The sequence below is a fragment of the Pristiophorus japonicus genome, chromosome 1 (assembly GCF_044704955.1).
Source record: "Pristiophorus japonicus isolate sPriJap1 chromosome 1, sPriJap1.hap1, whole genome shotgun sequence".
In the NCBI taxonomy this organism is placed as follows: domain Eukaryota; kingdom Metazoa; phylum Chordata; class Chondrichthyes; family Pristiophoridae; genus Pristiophorus; species Pristiophorus japonicus.
The window spans coordinates 83807858-83829314 of NC_091977.1; the positions used below are offsets into that span (position 1 = coordinate 83807858).

Consider the following 21457-nt stretch of genomic DNA (forward strand, 5'->3'; position numbering starts at 1 on the left):
CGAGAATTTGAATTTCTAAGATATTCCGTTCTACACCAGTTGCTCCAAAAAATCAGGAGCAACTGAGGCTGAAACTTGGGCCCGTAACATCATCAAAAAGGCAATTGGAGTGCACAAGCAGTGCTTCTGATGTCTAGACCACTCTGGAGGCTCCCTGCAATACTCCCCTCAGCAAATCACTGAGTTCATTGTGGTGTGCTGCATGCTACACAACTTAGTCATCATGAGGGGACAGAATTACCACTGGGGACTGCAGGACCACATGAGGAGAGAGGAGAGAAGGAGGAGGAGGAGGAAGAGGAGGAGGAGGAGGAGGAGGACGACGACAAGGAGGATGAGGAGCCTGGCGATGAACCCATGTCACCACCCCCACCACCACCACGGGGAGGCCTCATGGAGCTTTCGCCACTGCAAAACTATTAGGTCAGCAGCTCTGTTTGAACAGTGAACGGCATGTTTCACTGTTACCTGCCCACTCTATCCCACCATGTTGACTATTCCCCCTCCTTTTCTATAAATGAGACACTGCTCAAGAATGGTTAAGGTGAATTAAAAAAAATGTATAAATCATTGTTACATTTTGAAACATTTTTACATTGTAGAAACTTGTTGGTTGCTAAAACTTTAATTTTGAAAGTTAAATACATTTTGAGCTTGAAACAATTTGTAGAAATGTTATAAAATAACCAAAACAAATAGGAACAAAACAACAAAACAACAACAACCCCTGCACCGAACATCTATTGAACTGCGGCCAGCTTTCGCCCCCTGATATTAACCCCCCGCCCCCTCACTTCTTGCCCCTACCCCACCCGCATTGGGACCAAGACGGTGTGCAGCAAGGTGCGCAGAGCGCTGCTGTTGTTGGGGAGAGACAATGGAGACGCCATTGGACCCCCTGGAGAAGGTCGGGTTTTGGAAGGCCCAACTTTTAAGTCAGAAGGCTCTTGCTCGGCCTCCCCACTCACAGGTGCTGTCGGTCTGCATGGTATGACACTGAGACTGCAGTGCCAAAAGTCGTGACCATCAATTGCCGCAGGGTATTGACAGCCTCGGTGTTCTCCTGCATCGCAGCAGAAATCTGCATCATGTCCGCAGATTGTGTCGCAGATTGAGCCGCCATGTTGTTGGAAATGCCTGGAGTAGCTCTCGACCGAGTTCGACTCTCTCCCTTGACTGTCCCACCATGTCCATGTTTCAGCAGAAAGGCTTTGCCGACTCAACCTCTGCAGAGACGGCATACGGGGTTCTACCCTGGGTGTGCGTTGCTGCACACGACTTCGACCCGCTGCCTCGGATGGGACAAAGCCTATAAATGTGGCTTCATCCGAGGAACTTGTGGCCGCAGCTAAAACACTTGCTGACTGTATCGCCCTCTCCACCCGCTCCACCCCTCCATCTTCGCCACCCCAAGCACCCCCTCCACCCACTCCACCCCCTCCATCCGCTCCACCCCAGCACCCCCTCCACCCCCTCCAGCCCCTCCACCCGCTCCACCCCCAGCACCCCCTCCAACCCTTCCACCCCCAACACCCCCTCCACCCGCTCCACCTGCTCCACCCCCAGCACCCCCTCCACCCCCAGCACCCCCTCCACCCCCTCCACCCCCAGCACCCCCTCCACCCGCTCCACCCCCAGCACCCCCTCCACCCCCAGCACCCCCTCCACCCCCTCCACCCGCTCCACCCCCTCCACCCCCTGCACCCCCACCACCCGCTCCACCCCCTCTACCCCCTCTACCCCCTCCACCCGCTCCACCCCCTCCACCCCCTCCACCCGCTCCACCCGCTCCACCCCCAGCACCCCCTCCACCCCCTCCACCCCCAGCACCCCCTCCACCTGCTCCACCCCCTGCACCCCCTCCACCCCCAACACCCCCTCCACCCCCTCCACCCGCTCCACCCCCTCCACCATATGCACCCCCTCCACCCCCTCCACCCGCTCCACCCCCAGCACCCCCTCCACCCCCAGCACCCCCTCCACCCCCTCCACCCGCTCCACCCCCTCCACCCCCTGCACCCCCACCACCCGCTCCACACCCTCCACCCCCTCCACCCCCTCCACCCGCTCCACCCCCTCCACCCGCTCCACCCCCTCCACCCCCTGCACCCCCTCCACCCCAGCACCCCCTCCACCCGCTCCACCCCCTGCACCCCCTCCACCCCCAGCACCCCCTCCACCCCCTCCACCCGCTCCACCCCCTCCACCATATGCACCCCCTCCACCCGCTCCACCCCCTGCACCCCCTCCACCCCCAGCACCCCCTCCACCCCCTCCACCCGCTCCACCCCCTCCACCATATGCACCCCCTCCACCCGCTCCACCCCCAGCACCCCCTCCACCCCCAGCACCCCTTCCACCCCCTCCACCCGCTCCACCCCCTCCACCCCCTGCACCCCCACCACCCGCTCCACCCCCTCTACCCCCTCCACCCGCCCCACCCCCTCCACCCCCTCCACCCGCTCCACCCGCTCCACCCCCAGCACCCCCTCCACCCCCTCCACCCCCAGCACCCCCTCCACCTGCTCCACCCCCTGCACCCCCTCCACCCCCAACACCCCCTCCACCCCCTCCACACGCTCCACCCCCTCCACCATATGCACCCCCTCCACCCCCTCCACCCTCTCCACCCCCAGCACCCCCTCCACCCCCAGCACCCCCTCCACCCCCTCCACCCCCTCCACCCGCTCCACCCCCTCCACCCCCTGCACCCCCACCACCCGCTCCACCCCCTCCACCCGCTCCACCCCCTCCACCTCCTCCACCCGCTCCACCCGCTCCACCCCCTCCACCCCCTGCACCCCCTCCACCCCCTCCACCCCCTCCACCCGCTCCACCCCCTCCACCCGCTCCACCCCCTCCACCCCCTGCACCCCCTCCACACCAGCACCCCCTCCACCCGCTCCACCCCCTGCACCCCCTCCACCCCCTGCACCCCCTCCACCCCCAGCACCCCCTCCACCCGCTCCACCCCCAGCACCCCTCCACCCCCTCCATCCACTCCACCCCCAACACCCCCTCCACCCCCAGCACCCCCTCCATCACCTCCACCCGCTCCACCCCCTCCACCCCCTGCACCCCCACCACCCGCTCCACCCCCTCCACCCGCTCCACCCCCAGCATCCCCTCCACCCGCTCCACCCGCTCCATCCCCTCCACCCCCTGCACCCCCTCCACCCCCTCCACCCCAGCACCCCCTCCACCCCCTCCACCCCCTGCACCCCCTCCACCCCCTCCACCCCCAGCACCCCCTCCACCCCCTGCACCCCCTCCACCCCAGCACCCCCTTCACCCGCTCCACCCCCTCCACCCCCAGCACCCCCTCCACCCCCTCCACCCCCAGCACCCCCTCCACCCCCAGAACCCCCTCCACCCCCTCCACTCCCTCCACCCCCTGCACCCCCACCACCCGCTCCACCCGCTCCACCCCCTCCACCCCCAGCACCCCCTCCACCCCCTCCACCCCCTCCACCCCCTGCACCCCCTCCACCCCAGCACCCCCTCCACCCGCTCCACCCCCTCCACCCCCAGCACCCCCTCCACCCCCTCCACCCCCAGCACCCCCTCCACCCCCAGCATCCCCTCCACCCACTCCACCCCAGCACCCCCTCCACCCATTCCACCCCCTCCATCTCCTCCACCCCCTGCACCTCCTCCACCCCCTGCACCCCCTCCACACCCTCCACCCGCTCCACCCCCTCCACCCCCTGCACCCCCTCCACCCCCAGCACCCCCTCCACCCCCTCCACCCGCTCCACCCGCTCTACCCCCTGCAACCCCTCCACCCCAGCACCCCCTCCACCCGCTCCACCCTCTCCACCCCCAGCACCCCCTCCACCCCCAGCACCCACTCCACCCCCTGCACCCCCTCCACCCCCTCCACCCCCAGCACCCCCTCCACCCCCAGCACCCCCTCCACCCACTCCACCCCAGCACCTCCTCCACGCACTCCACCCCCTCCATCTCCTCCACCCCCAGCACCCCCTCCACCCATTTCACCCCCTCCACCTACTCCACTCCCTCCACCCCCAGCAGCCCCTCCACCCCCTCCACCCCCAGCACACCCTCCATCTCCTCCACCCCCAGCACCCCCTCCACCCACTCCACCCCCTCCACCTACTCAACCCCCTCCACCCCCATCACCCCCTCCACCCCAACACCCCCTCCACCCCAAAATCCCCTCCACTCCCTCCACCCACTCCACCCCCTCCACCCCAACACCCCCTCCACCCCCAGCACGACCTCCACCCCTTCCACCCCTAGCACCTCTTCCACCCCAAGTACCCCCAGCACCCGCTCTGCCCCCAGCACCTCCACCCCTCCACCCCCACTAACAACCACCCCCCGCAACAGCTTGAGGATGTTGTTCCTCCAGTGGAGGGTCCTCAGCGCACCCTTCATCTTTGTCTTTGACCCACACACGATGGGCTGGGGTGGAGGCTTGCATCAGATGATGTGGCACCCTAGAATCCTCATCTGTAAAATAGAAAACAATAGATGAGTGGTTAGCAGCAGGGGAGGGGGCAAGGTGACATGAGTAAGGTCACATAGCGGCGGCTTATTTGAAGGACCACCACCACTGCATTATATAATGTCGAGAGACACTGCAACACATTAACCAAGCTCGAGTCCACAGACACTACATGACATGACCCCAGCCCAGCCCAGGGTTTTTGCAGGACTTACCCTCAGTTCCGAGCATGGGGTCAGCACCTGGGGTAGTTGATCTCCCGTGGGCACCAATTAATCTGCCACATGTTCCTCCAAGTCTGTCAATGGATGTGTATTGGGTAGACCACCGCCTGTCCGTCGCTGTTCGCGCTGATTGTGTGACAGTTTTTCCTGCAAAAATGACATTAGGAATAGTTACCAAAGTGCCCTTCTGCTCTTGTGGCACACACAGATGGCCATCAAAGCACTTATACCGATTGTGTGCATTTAATACAGCTGTCTGTTCAATAGCTCTGTCATGTGGCAAGCACAGGGTTAATGGGAATGTGGTTTTAAAACACAGTAGCTATGTTACAAGGCATGATGGGAAGCTTTGCCAAAACAGACAGAAGCATAGTGTCAACAGTTAATAAGCAACAGTTGGTATCAAGACGTTTCATGATATCTTGTTACAGAGGCAATGGGCAAATATGAACCCTTGTTACAGAGGCAATGGGCAAACATAAGACAGTTGAGATAACAGAATACCTCTGCTGAGAACTTACATGATTAATAATTGACAGTTGCTCTGTTGTTGATCGTGTGAGCTCTTAGCTTGTCAACTGTCGAGTTTCGCTTCCGCTTGATTATGTATAAATACACTGCCACAACTATGGTAAAGTTGAGAGACTTTGTGACTTGACTTTGGGATGCCGAACGCTCTCTCCTGCATGCTTGTATTAAACTCGTATTGTGGACTATAAGTGACTTCGAGTGGTGTTTTTTCCTCAACAATTGGTGTAGTCGGTAGGACCCGCTGAAGGTCCAGAGATCGAAACCCTGGGACACCGACAGAAAAGAGAGTAAGTAAAATTAATATACTACCCATAGTTAGATCTGTCGACCTCCTCAGTGGTTTTGCTGGGCTAACAGGGATTCGTGAACAATATGGAGTCACGGTGACCATGTTTTGAGAAGGCAGCGCTTCGCTAAAGGGTTACGAGAGTCACAGAAACCTAAGTGAAGGAAATAACGTGACCAGACTTAAAAGTGTCGACAACAAATTTAGACATAGAGCAAGTAATCGGTACTGGGGTCGGTTACCAAAATGACTGATACATCAGGGGCCCTTCAGGGTCGGATAACAGAATATCTGTTGAGAAAGCATGATAAGATTAAGGGAAAGATGGAGAAAGCAGGATAGTATCCAGAGGGAAGTCCAGATTGCCAGTAGGAATGGTGGAATAAGGAAAGTAAGCATAAGAAAGATAAAGCAATTATAATACTCTGCCACGCACATTCAAGAATGTGTAGAGATGGGGAAGAATGTCAAAAAAGAATGACAAAAGAAAACAAGGAAAAAGAAATAAGAGTAAAACAATTAGAAAAAGAAAACAAAGAACTAAACGAAAAATTAAATAAAGTAAAAAGGGTAGGCGTCAAATACGTCGCAGTACTAAAAGGGAGATCAAAATCAAGTGCCCCAATAATGAAGGAACTATTTTAGGGACGGATATATTAGAAGAGGAGGGCGTCCGTATAGACCCAAGGCAGCGGAAGGTTATCTGGCCAAATACCACGATGAACAAGAAACATAAATTAGGTCTGCAAGCGAGTAAGCCCCAAAAATGGAACAGATAGGTCAGACTTCTGTGCAGTACCTGGACATACCATCCAACAGGGGCATTGGGCTATGTCCGATGATCAACGGACAGCAATCAAAGAAGTGCCCAGTCCAATTAATGGCCCTGAAATTCCGGCCTTCCGGGTCCGTACAGAGAGTGTACAGACCCGGGAAGGCATCGCAAAAGCCAGTTTTCAGCGCACAATACCCATGTGCTGAAAACCGGCTTTTCCGATTTGTCAGCAAAGAGATTGACAGATCCTCCGAGTGCGCTGGAGAACTATGAATTCTCGCGCAAGATTCGGCAGTACTGCCCAGAATCTAGGCACAAGAGTTCTATGACAGATGAAAGCAGGCATACAGCCTGCATTCTGTGTGTAGAGCTGCAGCAGGAAGAAGCAAAACGAGGCAAGGGACATTTACAACGGGAAGTTTTATTTTTAATTTTTAAAGCCTGATTTAAGCCTTTTAGCAAAAGGCATGTCTAATTTCCATGTTTTCAAAAAACATTCCTCTCCACACAATTGTAAAATTAAATGAAAGTTCTTTAATTAGATGGAGGAATGGGCTATCGCTTGAATTTACACAAACAGCTAGAAAATTTAAGAAAACTAATTCAGCTGTTTTCTGAGAGAAGTAAAACATGGATTAAATATGGGTTAAAACTTTTTCCTGGAAATGGAAGGATTATTTGGGTTGACAGTGGTGAACTAACATTAGAAAGTTCTCTGTTAAAATTAAGGGCTTTTTAAAAAGAACAGTAACTGCAATAATTTCAAGTAGGTTTCATTAGAGGACTCCATGGTTCCATTCTCTATAGTTTGTAAGAATGAGAGGTATTGCAGAATTTTTATGTTTTCAACCTGAAAATGACTCTTTTAAACTGATTTTTCTCATATTTACTGCTGTTTAAAATAATTAGCCCATTATATATGAATGTTATAAAGAGTCTTAAAAATTAATGATGAGTGACAATCAGATACCGATCGTTTCTCTGCACCGCCCAATGTGAATTTGTACCTACTGACTTTAAAAATGAGTTCTACAAGTCTTTCCCTCTTTCCTCCTATGTGTGCAGCATCTATCTACAAATGAAGCCTGTGAGGGAGAAACTTGCCTGCTTATGATATTATCATAAATATCTGTGACATTCTGGCGCAGAGAAACATACGCCACAGGGGACAACTAAGAAGACTGGTGAACCATGAGCGCCGCCTCATCAGAAGGAATTACTACTCACCAGAGAGACTGGACAGGGAGAGGCTATCTTTTGAAATGATGTTGGAGGAGTTATGTGTGAGCAGGTTGCACTTCAGCAAAGAGACAATCGGACGATTGTGTGACATGTTGAAGGACGACCTTCAAACACGCTCAACGACCCGCATTGCATTGTCTGTGTCCATGAAGGTAACCACCGCACTGAACTTCTTTGCATCAGGGTCATTTCAGGCAGGCACCGGTGACGTTTCAAACATAAGCCAGTTTGCTGCGAGGTCCTGCATTCACCAGATAACGGATGCCATATTACATCGGGGCAATGAGCTCATACATTTTGACTTGTCCGCTCCACAGCAAAGGACGAGTGCCCTTGCTTTTTATAGAATTGCTGGCTTCCCAAAAGTGATTGCGGCCGTCGATGGAACCCATGTTGCATTGAAGGCATTGGTTGGTAATGTTGTGAGATTCATCAACAGGAAGGGGTATCATTCATTAAATATAATGATCGCCTGTGATGCGCAACTCCGTATCCTAAGCGTGAATGCAGGTCACTGTGGAAGTAGTCATGACTCCTTTGTCCTCCAGCACTCCAATTTATATGGCGCTCTCAACAAATTGCCTCCAGGATCCGCATGGATATTGGGCGACAAGGGCTACCCGCTAAAAACGTGGCTGATACCATATCGCAGGACCAATAATGAAGCACAGGAGAGATACAACCAAGCACATGTGGGGACATGTCAAGTTGTCAAGAGGACAATTGGGGTTTTAAAATCACATTTCCGGTGCCTGGACAGATCAGGTGGGACATTGCAGTTAAGTCCTGTAAAAATGACAAGGTTTGTGGTGGCCTGTTGCGCTTTTCACAACTTTGCCCTGAAAGAAGGACTAACTCTTAACCCTTTAGATGAACTCCCTGCTGAAGTGGCGAAGCGTGAAGGGAAGGAGCAAGCTGGTGCAGAAAGCAGAGCTGTCAGGGAGCAGCTAGTCGCCTACATGTTTACGAGGTGATGATACTGTCGCCTCCTCCCTTCTCCCTGCCCTAGCAAGGCATAGAAAAGACGAGTGAAAAATTAAACTTTTATTGTCGCAAATTTTTTCAACTTTGTTGAATAATGTTTTGCTACTTTTCAAACATTTTCAAAAGTCTTTGATAAAAACATAAACAGTTTAAAGTGATTTCTGTGGTTTCTTACTGTAATAAAGACTCAGCAATAAGATGTAAACTTATTTGCTACTTTTCAAACAGTTGTAACGTTTGGTTGGTTGTTAATAAAAAAGTTGAATCAAAATTTCAAGTGACTACAGTATATAAATATTAAATAAAATAGTGAAATACAAAATAACACATCAACATTGTAAAATAGTGAAATACTAACACAACACCAACATGCACCCAACTGTCTCCTGCGCTTTCTGCTTCCCGTTGCCTTTGCCATTGCCTTTTCCCGTAACGGGACAACTCTCTTGCCAGTTGAAATACCCAACTGTTGCCCTTCAGTAGTTGGCTCATCACCGATTTTCTCTTCCTGTTGCTGCTGCTGAAGGACAACATTCCTATCTAACATCACTAGTGTGTTGCCTCTCTTGTGGCCCTGCACTGTCTCTTCACGCAGATCAGGGAAGGTGTTATCCACATTAGCCAAAATGGGATCAGAGTTGTGGATACTTTAGTTATAATTTTAATAATGTCAGTTAGCGCAGTAGCAATCAACTGCAACAGTTGACTGTCCTTGTCGCGATTATTGCGAATCTCATTCAATAGTTCACTTTGAGTTTCGTGAATCTGTGACAACTGCAACAGTGGAACGAGAGCCTCTTTATTCTGGCTGCCAACACCATTAACTGCCCAAATGATGGAGGGAATAGAGTCTATTAAATTAGTATGATGACCATGCATCTATTCCCTCAAATTTGCTATTATTACCTCCTCATCTTCTATCTGAATTCTTACATTTTCTACTTCTCCCCGCCCTCTCCCGCCCCACCCCCTTGCTGTGCAGTATCAGGTTGCTGTGTGGCTCTGCAACCACAGTCATCTGTGCCTCTCACAGAGACAGAGGGATCAGGGGATGCAGAGATGGTGTGCTGAGACACAGGGTCGCTACTCACCAATACCCCTTCCGCTAGCTCTAACTCCACCCGTGCCTCCTGTGGTGCCACACTTGCTGCTGGCACTGGATCTGAAATCCCTCGCACAACCTCTGCAGCATCAGTCGCTTCAAACTGTTCGCTGCCTGTGCCTGAGGGCAGCTGTCCACCTGTGGAAGTAATCAGCAAACATTTAAAAAGATGACACGCGATCTGCCACATCACACAAGCTGATTATTCCCACAACTAACAGTTTTAAACAAGCAGCTGGACAGAGCCATTCACTTTTCGGCGTTCCATAGTCTGCTTGGGCAACAGACACAGAACTGCCACATTCGAGTGCAAACAATTCTGTGACCCTTTCCTCCAGATTCGATAACTGCCTTAGAGTGGCAATGTCCCCGCCTATCATTGCATGCTCCCTCACATTATGTACCACTTTATTCTAAATTGAAAACAGAAAGGAAAATTAAAATTTGAGGTTTTTAGCACAAACAAGCACCTGTCTCTCTTGGAGACACACAAATGTTGACTTTTTACAACTTAGAAGCAGTTCAAAAATAAATGTAAATAAGTTATTTCATTGAACCACAGCCATCAAACTTCACAAATAGCTCGCTAACAAAATGATTAAGTCAGTTAACAATGGACATTTAAATAGGTGAAAAACATTTGAAAGTTCATATAACTATAGAAACTTTAGCAGATCACATCAAATCATTTAATTTCTTGCGGCGTTGTCTGTGGAACGGTGGAGTTGGCGCGAACAACCATCGCAACTTCTATCTATTGTGTTCCTGACACAGATGAGACTGCACACAGGGAGGTTAAAGTAACAGTGACCTCAGTCTTTATTAAGACACTCCAGAGTGAGGAACAGGCCTTAGGGGCCAGCTTATATACAGTGCTCCCAAGGGATGCTGGGATCCCTTGGGAGGTCAGAGGATGCGCTCCCTGGTGGTGGAACATGGGAGTGCATGCTGCACAGATACACAACATCACTCCCTCCCCAAAGTCAAAGTGAAAACTATTTACAAGGTGAGGCAGTCCGGAGCCTTTCTTTCCCTGGTGGACCGCCTCGGTACAAATGTCTGTTCTGGTGTGTTGGCTGTGCCCTCGCTGGGCTGACGTGTTGTTGGCCCTGCAGGGCTGCTGGGTGAGCCTGGACTTGCTGGGCTGTTGGGCATGATGGATTCGATTTCCTGGTCCAGGGTGGTGTCATTGATCCTTTGGGTGTGTGTTGTGGGCTTGAAAAAGGTGGTGTCTGCTGTGGGTTGTTCAGGGCAGTCTGTGAATCGCAGCCTCGTTTGGTCCAGGTGCTTTCTGCAAATTTGTCCATTGTCTAGTTTGACTACAAACACCCTATTCCCTTCTTTAGCTATCACCGCGCCCGCAGTCCACTTGGGACCATGTCCATAGTTTAGCACATACAGAGTCATTCAGATCAATTTCCCGTAACACAGTGTCACGACCATCGTTTACATTTTGTTGCTGCCGCCTGCTCTCTACCTGATCATGCAGGTTGGTGTGAACCAGCGAGAGTCTGGTTTTAAGTGTCCTTTTCATGAGTACCTCAACCGGGGGCACCCCTGTGAGCGAGTGGGCTCTTGTGCGGTAGCTGAGCAGAACTCGGGACAGGTGGGTTTGGAGTGAGCCTTCTGTGACTTGTTTGAGGCTCTGTTTGATGATTTGTACTGCCCACTCTGCCTGTCCATTGGAGGCTGGTTTAAACGGGGCCGAGGTGACATGTTTGATCCCATTGCGTGTCATGAATTCTTTAAATTCGGCACTGGTGAAACATGGCCCGTTGTCACTGACCAGTATGTCAGGCAGGCTGTGGGTAGCAAACATGGCCCTCAGGCTTTCAATGGTGGCGGTGGCGGTGCTTCCCGACATTATTTCACATTCAATCCATTTTGAAAAAGTATCCACCACCACCAAGAACATTTTACCAAGAAACGGGCCCGCATAGTCAACATGGATCCTTGACCATGGTCTGGAGGGCCAGGACCACAAACTTAGCGTTGCTCAACTGAGCACACACACTGCATTGCCGTACACAGGACTTCTAAGTCACAGACGATATCGCATCACCACATGTGGGATCTGGCTATCGCTTTCATCATTACTGTACCCGGGTGTGTGCTGTGGAGATCCGAGATTAATGTCTCCCTGCCATTTTTGGGTAGCACTACGTGGTTACCCCACAACAGACAGTATGCCTGAATGGACAGCTCGTCCTTTTGCCGCTGGAATGGCTTGATTAGCTCTTGCATTTCAACAGGGATGCTGGCCCAGCTCCCATGCAGTACACAGTTTTTTACTAGGGACAGCAGAGGATCTTGGCTGGTCCCAGTCCTAATCTGGCGGGCTGTGACAGGTGAATTATCATTTTCAAATGCTTCCATGACCATCAACAAGTCTGCAGGCTGTGCCACCATCAACAAGCTTGCAGGCTGTGCCATTTCCACCCCCGTGGTGGGCAATGGTAGCCGACTGAGAGCATCCGCACAGTTCTCGATGCCTGGCCTGTGGCGGATGGTATCGTTATACGCTAATAGCGCGAGTGCCCACCTTTGTATGCGGGCTGAGGCATTAGTATTTATCCCCTTGTTTTCAGCGAACAGGGTTATGAGGGGTTGTGATCGGTTTCCAGCTCAAATTTGAGGCCAAACAGGTACTGATGCATTTTCTTTATCCTGAACACACACGCTAATGCCTCTTTCTCAATCATGCTGTCGGCCCTCTCGGCCTTAGACAAGCTCCTGGAGGCATAGACGAAAGGTTGCAACTTCCCCGCAACGTTAACTTGTTGTAATACACACCCGACTCCATATGACGACACGTCACATGCTAGCACAAGTCTTTTACACGGGTTATACAATACAAGCAGCTTGTGGGAGCATAAAATGTTTCTGGCTTTCTCAAAAGCAATTACTTGGTTGTTTTCCCCATACCCAGTTCTCACCCTTACGCAATAACATAAGAGGGTGCTTAACCCCGATAGGAAGTTACCAAAATAGTTGGGGAGTCCCAGGAACGACCGCAGCTCCGTGACGTTCTGTGGCCTGGGCGCATTCCTGATAGCCTCTGTCTTGGCGTCTGTGGGCCGAATGCCGTCCGCCGCGATCTTTCTTCCCAAAAACTCCACTTCTGTTGCCATGAAGACACATTTCGACCTCTTCAGCCACAACCCTACGTGATCCTGTCGCTGGAGGATCTCCTCCAGGTTTTGTAGGTGCTCGATAATGTCCCGACCCATGACCAATATGTCGTCCTGAAAAACCACCGTGCGTGGTACCGACTTGAGTAGGCTCTCCATGTTTCTCTGGAAGATTGCTGCAGCTGACCGAATTCCAAACGGGCATCTGTTGTAGATGAACAGTCCCTTGTGCGTGTTGATGCAGGTGAGGCCCTTCGAAGACTGCTCCAGCTCCTATGTCATGTAGGCCGAAGTCAGGTCGAGCTTGGTGAACTTCTTGCCTCCTGCCGGCGTGGCAAAAAGGTTGTCTGCTTTCGGTAGCGGGTATTGGTCCTGTAGCGAGAAACGATTAATAGTTACTTTATAATCACCGCAAATCCTGACCGTGCCATCACTTTTGAGTACTGGAACAATCGGGCTGGCCCACTCGCTGAATTCCAATGGGGAGATGATGCTCTCGCATTGCAGTCTGTCCAGCTCGATTTCCACTCTCTCCCTCATCATGTGAGGTACCGCTCGCACCTTGTGCTGAATGGGTCATGCCTCTGGGACCAAGTGGACCCGCACCTTCACCCTGGAAAAGTTTCCAATGCCTGGCTCAAAAAGGGAAGGACATTTTTTAAGAACCTGGGTATATGAGGCCTCATTGACATGTGATAGCGCTCGGATGTCATCCCAGTTCCAGCGGATTTTGCCCAGCCAACTCCTTCCAAGCAGTGTGGGGCCATCACCTGGGACAATCCAGAGTGGCAGTTCATGCACCGTGCCCTCGTAGGTGACCTTGACCATGGCGCTGCCCAGGACAGTGATGAGCTCTTTGGTGTACATTCTCAGTTTCGTGTGGATGGGGCTCAGGGCTGGTCTGAGTGCCTTGTTGCAGCACAGTCTCTCAAACATCTTTTTACTCATGATGGATTGGCTAGCGCCAGTGTCCAGTTCCATAGCTACAGGTAAGCCATTCAATTTTATATTTAGCATTATAGGTAGACATTTCGCCAAAAATGTGTGCAACCCGTGTACTTCAGCATCTGCCTCCTCTCTCTGAGACTCCAAATTGCTTTGATCCACCATGAACCAATCTTCCTCTGCCACGTGGTGATTAGCAGGTTTTGCAGAGCTTGCAGCTCATCTGCAAGCTTGTTGGAGGTACCCCATTGTTCTACAGCTCTTGCAAACATACCCTTTGAAGCGGCATGAATAGGCTGAATGGAAACCTCCACAACACCAACAAGGTGTGAATTGCCTTGCATTCATCCTTTGTTGGGGACTCTGAGTCATCTGGGTCACCTGAGGCCTGCTGGCAGTTGCAGACTTGTGGTTTCTGCCCTGTACATTTCTGCTCGCAAACACAATTCCAGTTAATTTATGAACATCGCTAGCACTTGTGTACTGAGAGATTTGTTTGGTGTTATCACTGGTGGACATAAACGCCTGTGCTATTGCAATCGCCTTACTGAGGGTCGGTGTCTCTATCGTCAAACTTTTTCGTAGGATGGTCTCGTGGCCAATGCCCAGTACAAAAAAGTTTCTGAGCATCTGCTCCAGGTAGCCATCAAACTCACATTGTCCTACAAGTCGCCTTAGCTCGGCGACGTAGCTCGCCACTTCCTGATCTTCAGATCGCTGACACGTGTAGAACCGATACCTCACCATCAGCACACTCTCCCTCGGGTTAAGATGCTCCAGAACCAGTGTACACAGCTCCTCATATGACTTATCTGTGGGTTTCACCGGAGCCAGAAGATTCTTTATGAGGCTGTTGGTCGGTGCCCTGCAGACCGAGAGGAGGACCGCTCTCCTTTTTGCAGCACTTTCTTCTCCGTCCAGCTTGTTGGCTACAAATTACTGATCTAGTCATTCGACATAGGCTTCCCAGTCCTCACCCTCCAGGATGCCCACAGTTTGCTGCATCTTTGCGTTAGATTCGTGCACTCATCACCAGTTATTGTGTTCCTAACACAGATGAGGCTGCACACAGGGAGGTTAAAGTAACAGTGACCTCAGTCTTTATTAAGACACTCCAGAGTGAGTAACAGGCCTTAGGGGCCGGCTTATATACAGTGCTCCCAACAGATGCTGGGATCCCTTGGGACTTCAGGGGATGCGCTCCCTGGTGGCGGAACATGGGAGTGCATGCTTTACAGATACTATCCATGCTGCCATTTGTTCTTTCCGCGGTGGTTTCGACTTCGTGGTCCCAATGAGCCTGAGGCGTTTCGCCTCAACTTCGTTGACAAGTGTTGTCAGATCACCACCAGAGAACGTTAGATACATCCATTTTACTCATCTGTTTAATGATAATTATTACAAATTATGTAAACGTTTTTAAAAGTCTTTAAATTGCTTTAATTCTCTTTTAAAGTGTTTAAAACTATTCAAATGTTTAAAATGAATTGGACAATCTTTAAAATGTTCTTAAGGATTTAAATTATTTGGCAGATCTTACCTTGAAAGCCTTTGCAGTGATTTCTAATGCTCCTGCAGAACTGAACTCTTTAAAAAAAGTGGGGGCGTGGCCTATTTAAATTAACTCCTTTCACAGCTCTTGTGGGCGGGGACAGTCTCTGAACGAAGCCACAGGCATCGCGCGCACAGCATTCCAGGGCGGTGTGACGTCATACGCTGCCCAGGAATCTTCCACACAGAAACGGAATCGCAGGAGGGCGCAGGAGAAAATGGTAAGTGCGCATTTTATTTCTTCTTTTCACCCGAACGCCCGTGGGAAGCCTCTGACCGGGATTTCTGAGCCAATGTAAGGGGAGTCAGGCAAGTTTTAGGACTTTTTAATTATTGCCGGAAATTTATCCCAGAGTTCACGTCCTCAGTAGCCCCCATTCAGGATCTCATTAAAGGATGGAAGCCCCTATTACAATCAGTCACCTGGGGACCGGAACAGGAATTGATATATGCAAGTTAAGCAAGCCCTGACCTGTGCCCCAGCTTTGGGGTTGCCCAATATGAGTAAACCGTTCCACCTTTACTGTGATAATGAAGGAGATTTTTACAATGCTATATTGGTACAAGAACATGGAGATAGGAAATGACCAGTTGCCTATTACTCCACCTGCCAATCACCAGTAGTGGCCGGATTGCCCCAATGCGTCACAGCCTTAGATTGTGCCACTTGGGCAGTTCATGTCAGTGAGCCAGTCGTGATGGTAGGACAGACTATATTACACACCCAGCATACTTTACTGGGTCGGAGAGGAATTTTCCCAGATTTTTTTCTCCCTAAATTGGCCTGGGTTTTTATTTGGATTTTGCCTCTCCGAGGAAATCACATGGCTCCAGTTGGGGTGGAGTGTAGAATGTTTCAGTATAAGGGGTGTCGCAGTTGTGGTGAGGTGGATTGGTTGGGCTGGGTGCTCTTTGCCTTTCCGTCATTGTTCATAGGTTTATATATAACCTACAGGGCTGCTGACCAAGGGCGCGGACACGATGAGCCGGAATGGCCTCCTTCTGCTCTGTAAATTTCTATGTTTCTATGTTTTTATTGAACACAGGGAAGTTGAGGGCCGTTTCTGATAGCCAACGGGCAGCCTGGGAAGCAATGCTTATTCCCAAAGATAAATCCGTTCAAATTATTTGAGACCATGGGGTGAACCCTGCAACTGGAGTTCTGACCCAAGGGACAGAGCATAAGTATGAGTCAGTAGTAGAAGAAGAGGAGATTTGTGGAGTCAAGGATACACCATTGGAAGGGTCCATTTCAGGTTCTCATGATTACCGATATGGGTGTATGCTCAGGCATGAGAGGAGGGGGACGTTAGTAACACTGGTCACAGGTAAAACTGTTTGAAATTGAATCAAAATCTGTTTCAGCCAACAGGAGGACAACCAGCCGATGCTTTAATTATTTTGTTGCAGATAAAGGATACGGCGACTGAATATCATCCTGGAAGCACTGGGATCTTCCTCCTGGGATTCCAGGGTAGATGTCCAAAGCAAACACCGGGACCAAAGAATGGGTTGGTTTTGGTCCCGACAGGAAATGTAATGTATGATAATGAACACCATGAGTTGGTACCCATGGTCCTAGACTTGACAGACATAGGTCTTCCCCAGTGGTGCTCAAATAAAACCCAGAAACTGTATCTAAAACAAACCAGGCAAGTGCTGGAACAAGGGTTTAAAGGGAACAGCGTGCCTCGGGCCAATGCCACAAAAGGCGACACAGGAGAGATAGGCTTAATGATGTGGCGGCCATATTTTACACTGGAACCTCAATTGTTAGTACGATTGATTCAGCATCCCTGGACAGTAAAATTAAAGAGCTGGGCCCCAGAATTAAAGAAATTCAAAGGGAGCAGAATCAGAACCAGGACTCCTAATTGACTGAGGATCAGGTCCTTACCAGTCGGCTTCAGGATGTGGCTACTGTCCTCAAGGCGCATGCCCAAACCATGAATAAAATTATTAAGGAGCACCATAAAGCCTCCAAGAATGCTGCAAGGAATGATGTCTGTCGCACATTTGGAAATTGGGTGGTGGAACAGACCAGGGAAAATTAGCCCAGATAAAGGAAGGTGCAGTATCCTTATGGATTAGCAACGAGCAATTGGCTAATCTATCCTGTCAAGGAGAGACTATCCCAGGATGCCAACTCAGGGGAATGGTACAGGTCTACCCCACCCAAATTGAATGTAAAGTGAACAGTGGCAGTCTGCTGGGACTGATACTTGCAATTCCAGTGATTGTACTGGGAACAGAGCCTCGAGATGTATATCGAGTCCAAAACATCAGAATCATTAAGGAAAATACATACACTACATTAGACATTACCCTATGCAGTAACATATGAAGATAGTTTAGTGGGAACTAAGTTAGAAGGTTATGCCACCCGTCAGGGAATAACAATTTGCCCTCATAAAATGAGTTTAGACCCAATTGCGGCCTGTGGAGTTAATGTATTAAAGCAAAGGATAAAATGTATTATGGAGGCTATTGGAGCCCGTTTAACACCAATGCGGGCTGCTTATGTCGACAAAGGAGAGTACTGTATAACCACGAATCAGAAAACTTTTGAGTACGCAAATCAGATCTGTGTGATCCCCAGCCTGGTGTTCTGTTTCACCCCAGAGATACCGATGAGGATTGGATAAGAAGAACTGATTGATATCCAGGTATCCGAAGGCATCAAGAAGGAACTACCAAACTACATCAACAAATTTGGGTACAAAGTGCCCCCACTGCCGGAACACATGGTGGAGCTACAGAAAAAGATCACCGATTCCCAGAAGATGTACTACACGCTCCAACAACAGAAGAAGGACATCAAAAAGGAAATAGAGGAAATTAAGGTCACTACTTGGTGGGATGATTTATAGGTCTGGGGACTGAACATTCTGATTCATCTGTGGATCCCCACAATATCGCATGTGTTAGTGGTGATACAACTGACGATTTTTGTACATTTCCTTCATGACATCTGTGGATGGGCCCGGGGAAGGAAAGCCAAAAGGTTAGCTAAAGCAATAACTCGAGTAAGGGAAGAAGGGGAAAGCACATCTCTCAAACCAGGCCTGTATCAAAGTATTTAGAGCAATCCAAGACGGGTGGGGCATTAGGCAGCCAGAGATAGAAAATATGTAGTCGTAGCTTAAACCCAGGCATACCCAGGTCATTAGGACACTGGTGACGACGTAAGAAGTTCAATAGTCGGGATGCTACACTTGTGGCTCTCCAGAGGATCCCTGGATGTGAAACCATAGATAGAACATTCGGGTGTGGCTGTTGGGCAGGGAAAGGATTCCTGACCAACAGGAGAGGTTGATGTGGGAAGCACGGGATTAATGGAAATGTTTCTTTAAAACACTGTAGCTATGTTACAAGGCATGTTGGGAAGGTTTGCCAAAACAGACAGAAACATAGTGTCAGCAGTTAATAAATAACAGTTGGTATAAAGACATTTCATGATACCTTGTTACAGAGACAATGGGTAATGATGAAACCTTGTTACAGAGGTAATGGGCAAACATAAGACAGTTGATATAACAGAATACCTCTGCTGAGAGTTTACGTGATTAATAATTGGCAGCTGCTTGGTTGTTAATCGTGTAAGCTCTTAGCTTGTCAACTGTCGAGTTTCGCTTCCGCTTGATTATGTATAAATACACTGCCACACTACTGTAAAGTTGAGAGACTTCGGGATTTGACTTTGGGATGCCAAACGCTCTCCCCTGCATGCTTGTATTAAAGAATACTTGTATTGTGGACTATAAGTGACTTCAAGTGGTATTTTTCCCACAACACCCTTGTAATTCCACATGGTTTATGAGGAAGAAATATCTTTTTGGTTGTCAAAAAGCAGTCTTAATAATGTGTAACGATCATTCATGGCAAATACGGTGCAACACTAAGCCTACCAACAGCAACATGTGTCAGATTTACAAATTAACTAATGAACGAGTGCATGAATAAAAATATTACTTACTCTCACCACCCTGCAATGGTATTCCACCTTTTCCGACATTGCTGGTAGTCCCTCGGAATATCATCCACTGAGGACCCCTCCTCAGCAACAGCGTTCCAATATTTCTTACAACAGATGGGAAAGGGGGTGGCAGGGTTAACCTGGACCCCTCCTGTTAAACTCCCCCTATCTACTCTCTATGGCTGTAATAAGAGCCTCATTGGAGTCAAAACAAAATTTCCAGGCCCTCTGTCTGCTGTGATGGACGTGCTGCATATTGTCTGTGCCTGAAAAATCGCTGATTGAAAGCTGGGTGTACAGCGCATGCACGGGTGCACCCTGACACCTGACCAGAAACACAAAAGAAATCTGAAAAAAAATTTGTTGAAAAAAAAAATTGTGCATGTGCAGAAGGTCCGTTTTATTTTCAGCTCGCTGAATTCGTCGTGCAAGACTGGATTTTACCACGACTGCTACCACCGGTCACTGTTTGGTGAATTTTGCAGCCTTACATCATATGATTCTATGAATCAAGCAGGGATCTGGCTAAGTGGATCCCTGCCCCATTTCCCAGACATTGTAAATCTGTTCTGTAGTGCCTGATGCCACTGGCCAGAAAATCCACTCCACGGTTGCTCCGCTCCAGTTACAACAGCAGAGAAATTATTACTCACAATAATTGGTGTCTTAGGGCTAGACTTTCCCTAAAGCCCGCCAGCGTCGGATTGCCACCCAAAAAGACTACTAAGGTTCTTCAAATAACACTGGCGAAAAATTGCATAAAAAAGGAAAAAGTACCACCTGGCGAGAAAATGAATCTTACACGTAGATTCTCGGTGGTAAACGCGATCCTGGGCAAATTGGGCGGTTCTTAACCAGACTTGGTGTTAAGTACTCAAATTTAGACCAGGGCTGTGGTTGGGCCTTGGGAGGGAGGGGGGGAACTCAAAAAATATTTTTTCAATGAAACAAAAAATAAAAATTCAGAAAACATTCTCCAGACCCTTTTTAACTTAATTGTCATAAAAGAATTATAAAAAACCTTTAACTTACCTTTCTTTGCAGGGGTACTTACTTCTCGCCCAGCTCCGGCTGCTTTTTGTGGGCGTCTTTTTTTATCTTACCTATGGGTCACCAGTGAGCCAAAGCTCGGGCAGTGGCTATTTTGTCGGTGGTGCACATGGGTGGTATTTTGAAAATGTCGACGGAATTCTTTAAAAAATGAAGTGGAAACTTTTGCCGGGTGGTTTTCCACCGAAAATGAAGAGGAAAGTCTAACCCTTAGTATTTTAGTTGCAACATTTGCAACCAATATATATTCATAAACCCATGTAACATAACTACATGGCCACCTAAGGGCCAAAAATGGTGGGCAAGAGGCATGCACACACATCTGTCTGGAAGTGTGCTGTCTATCATATTGGGTAAGCACAAACAAGAGGCATACTTTACTCACCTGATGCAGACATTAGGCCCTTTGCCTATGCAACTAAAGAGCTTAACACTTGGATGAGGTCCCCTCCAAGATTAGTTTGCCCTGAGGCTGCCAGCACCATCGTGGACTGTACTCAAGGAATCCAGACCCCGGGATCACCTGCAACAAAGAAGGCAAGTAACTTAACCTGAATGTGGAGCCGGAAGAAGCAGGAGTGCTCCTGCTAACCCCACATTTAACCACCCTCCCAATTGCGGCCAATCCCAACCCTCAATCCTCCCGCCCCCGGTTTCATCTCCCAACCCCCAATCGAGGATCCTCTTGGCGTCCTCTCCAAACTCTCGATTGCTTTCCACCGCCTGGCTCCAACCCCCAATCGGCTGTGCCTTCAGTGGCCCAATATTTCTCCTGGTTCTATTACAATGAGGTCTGAGGCCCAATATCTTGGGAGCCATGGACCTTATCATTTAGGCACAGGGACTGGAGGAGGTTACAGAGGTAGCAAGGGCCGAAACCATGAAGGCATAGAACTGAGTTTCACATCTGACTGCTCTGTTACATTTCCATCAGTTGTGTGAGCCAAAGGAATGACAATATTCAAATAAAAACTGCCTGTATACACAGTCAGCACCAGGGATTAGGGCCAGTCTAACAACTGGCCCCAATCCCTGTGTACCACCCAATGAAGTGAAGTAAGACCAGAATAGCAAATTTACTGACTTTAACTACACTTTAGAATTGACATTAAATGGTTTATAAACCATTGGTTACAGAATTACTAAAGGAATAAAAAGGAAAAAGTCAAAGAATTTTAAAAATTGATTA

General features: G+C 49.7%; 1 protein-coding gene across 1 annotated transcript in view; it reads left to right on the forward strand.

The window, feature by feature from the left end:
* Positions 1-18112, forward strand: part of LOC139275002 (putative nuclease HARBI1) — a 44290-nt gene extending 26178 nt beyond the window's left edge. The window contains exons 3-5 of the mRNA XM_070892284.1: positions 7436-8499; positions 15328-15463; positions 17909-18112. Coding sequence (XP_070748385.1) covers positions 7436-8499; positions 15328-15463; positions 17909-18112 — 1404 coding nt within the window. The remainder of the gene's footprint in view (positions 1-7435; positions 8500-15327; positions 15464-17908) is intronic.
* The last annotated feature ends 3345 nt before the right edge of the window (positions 18113-21457 follow it).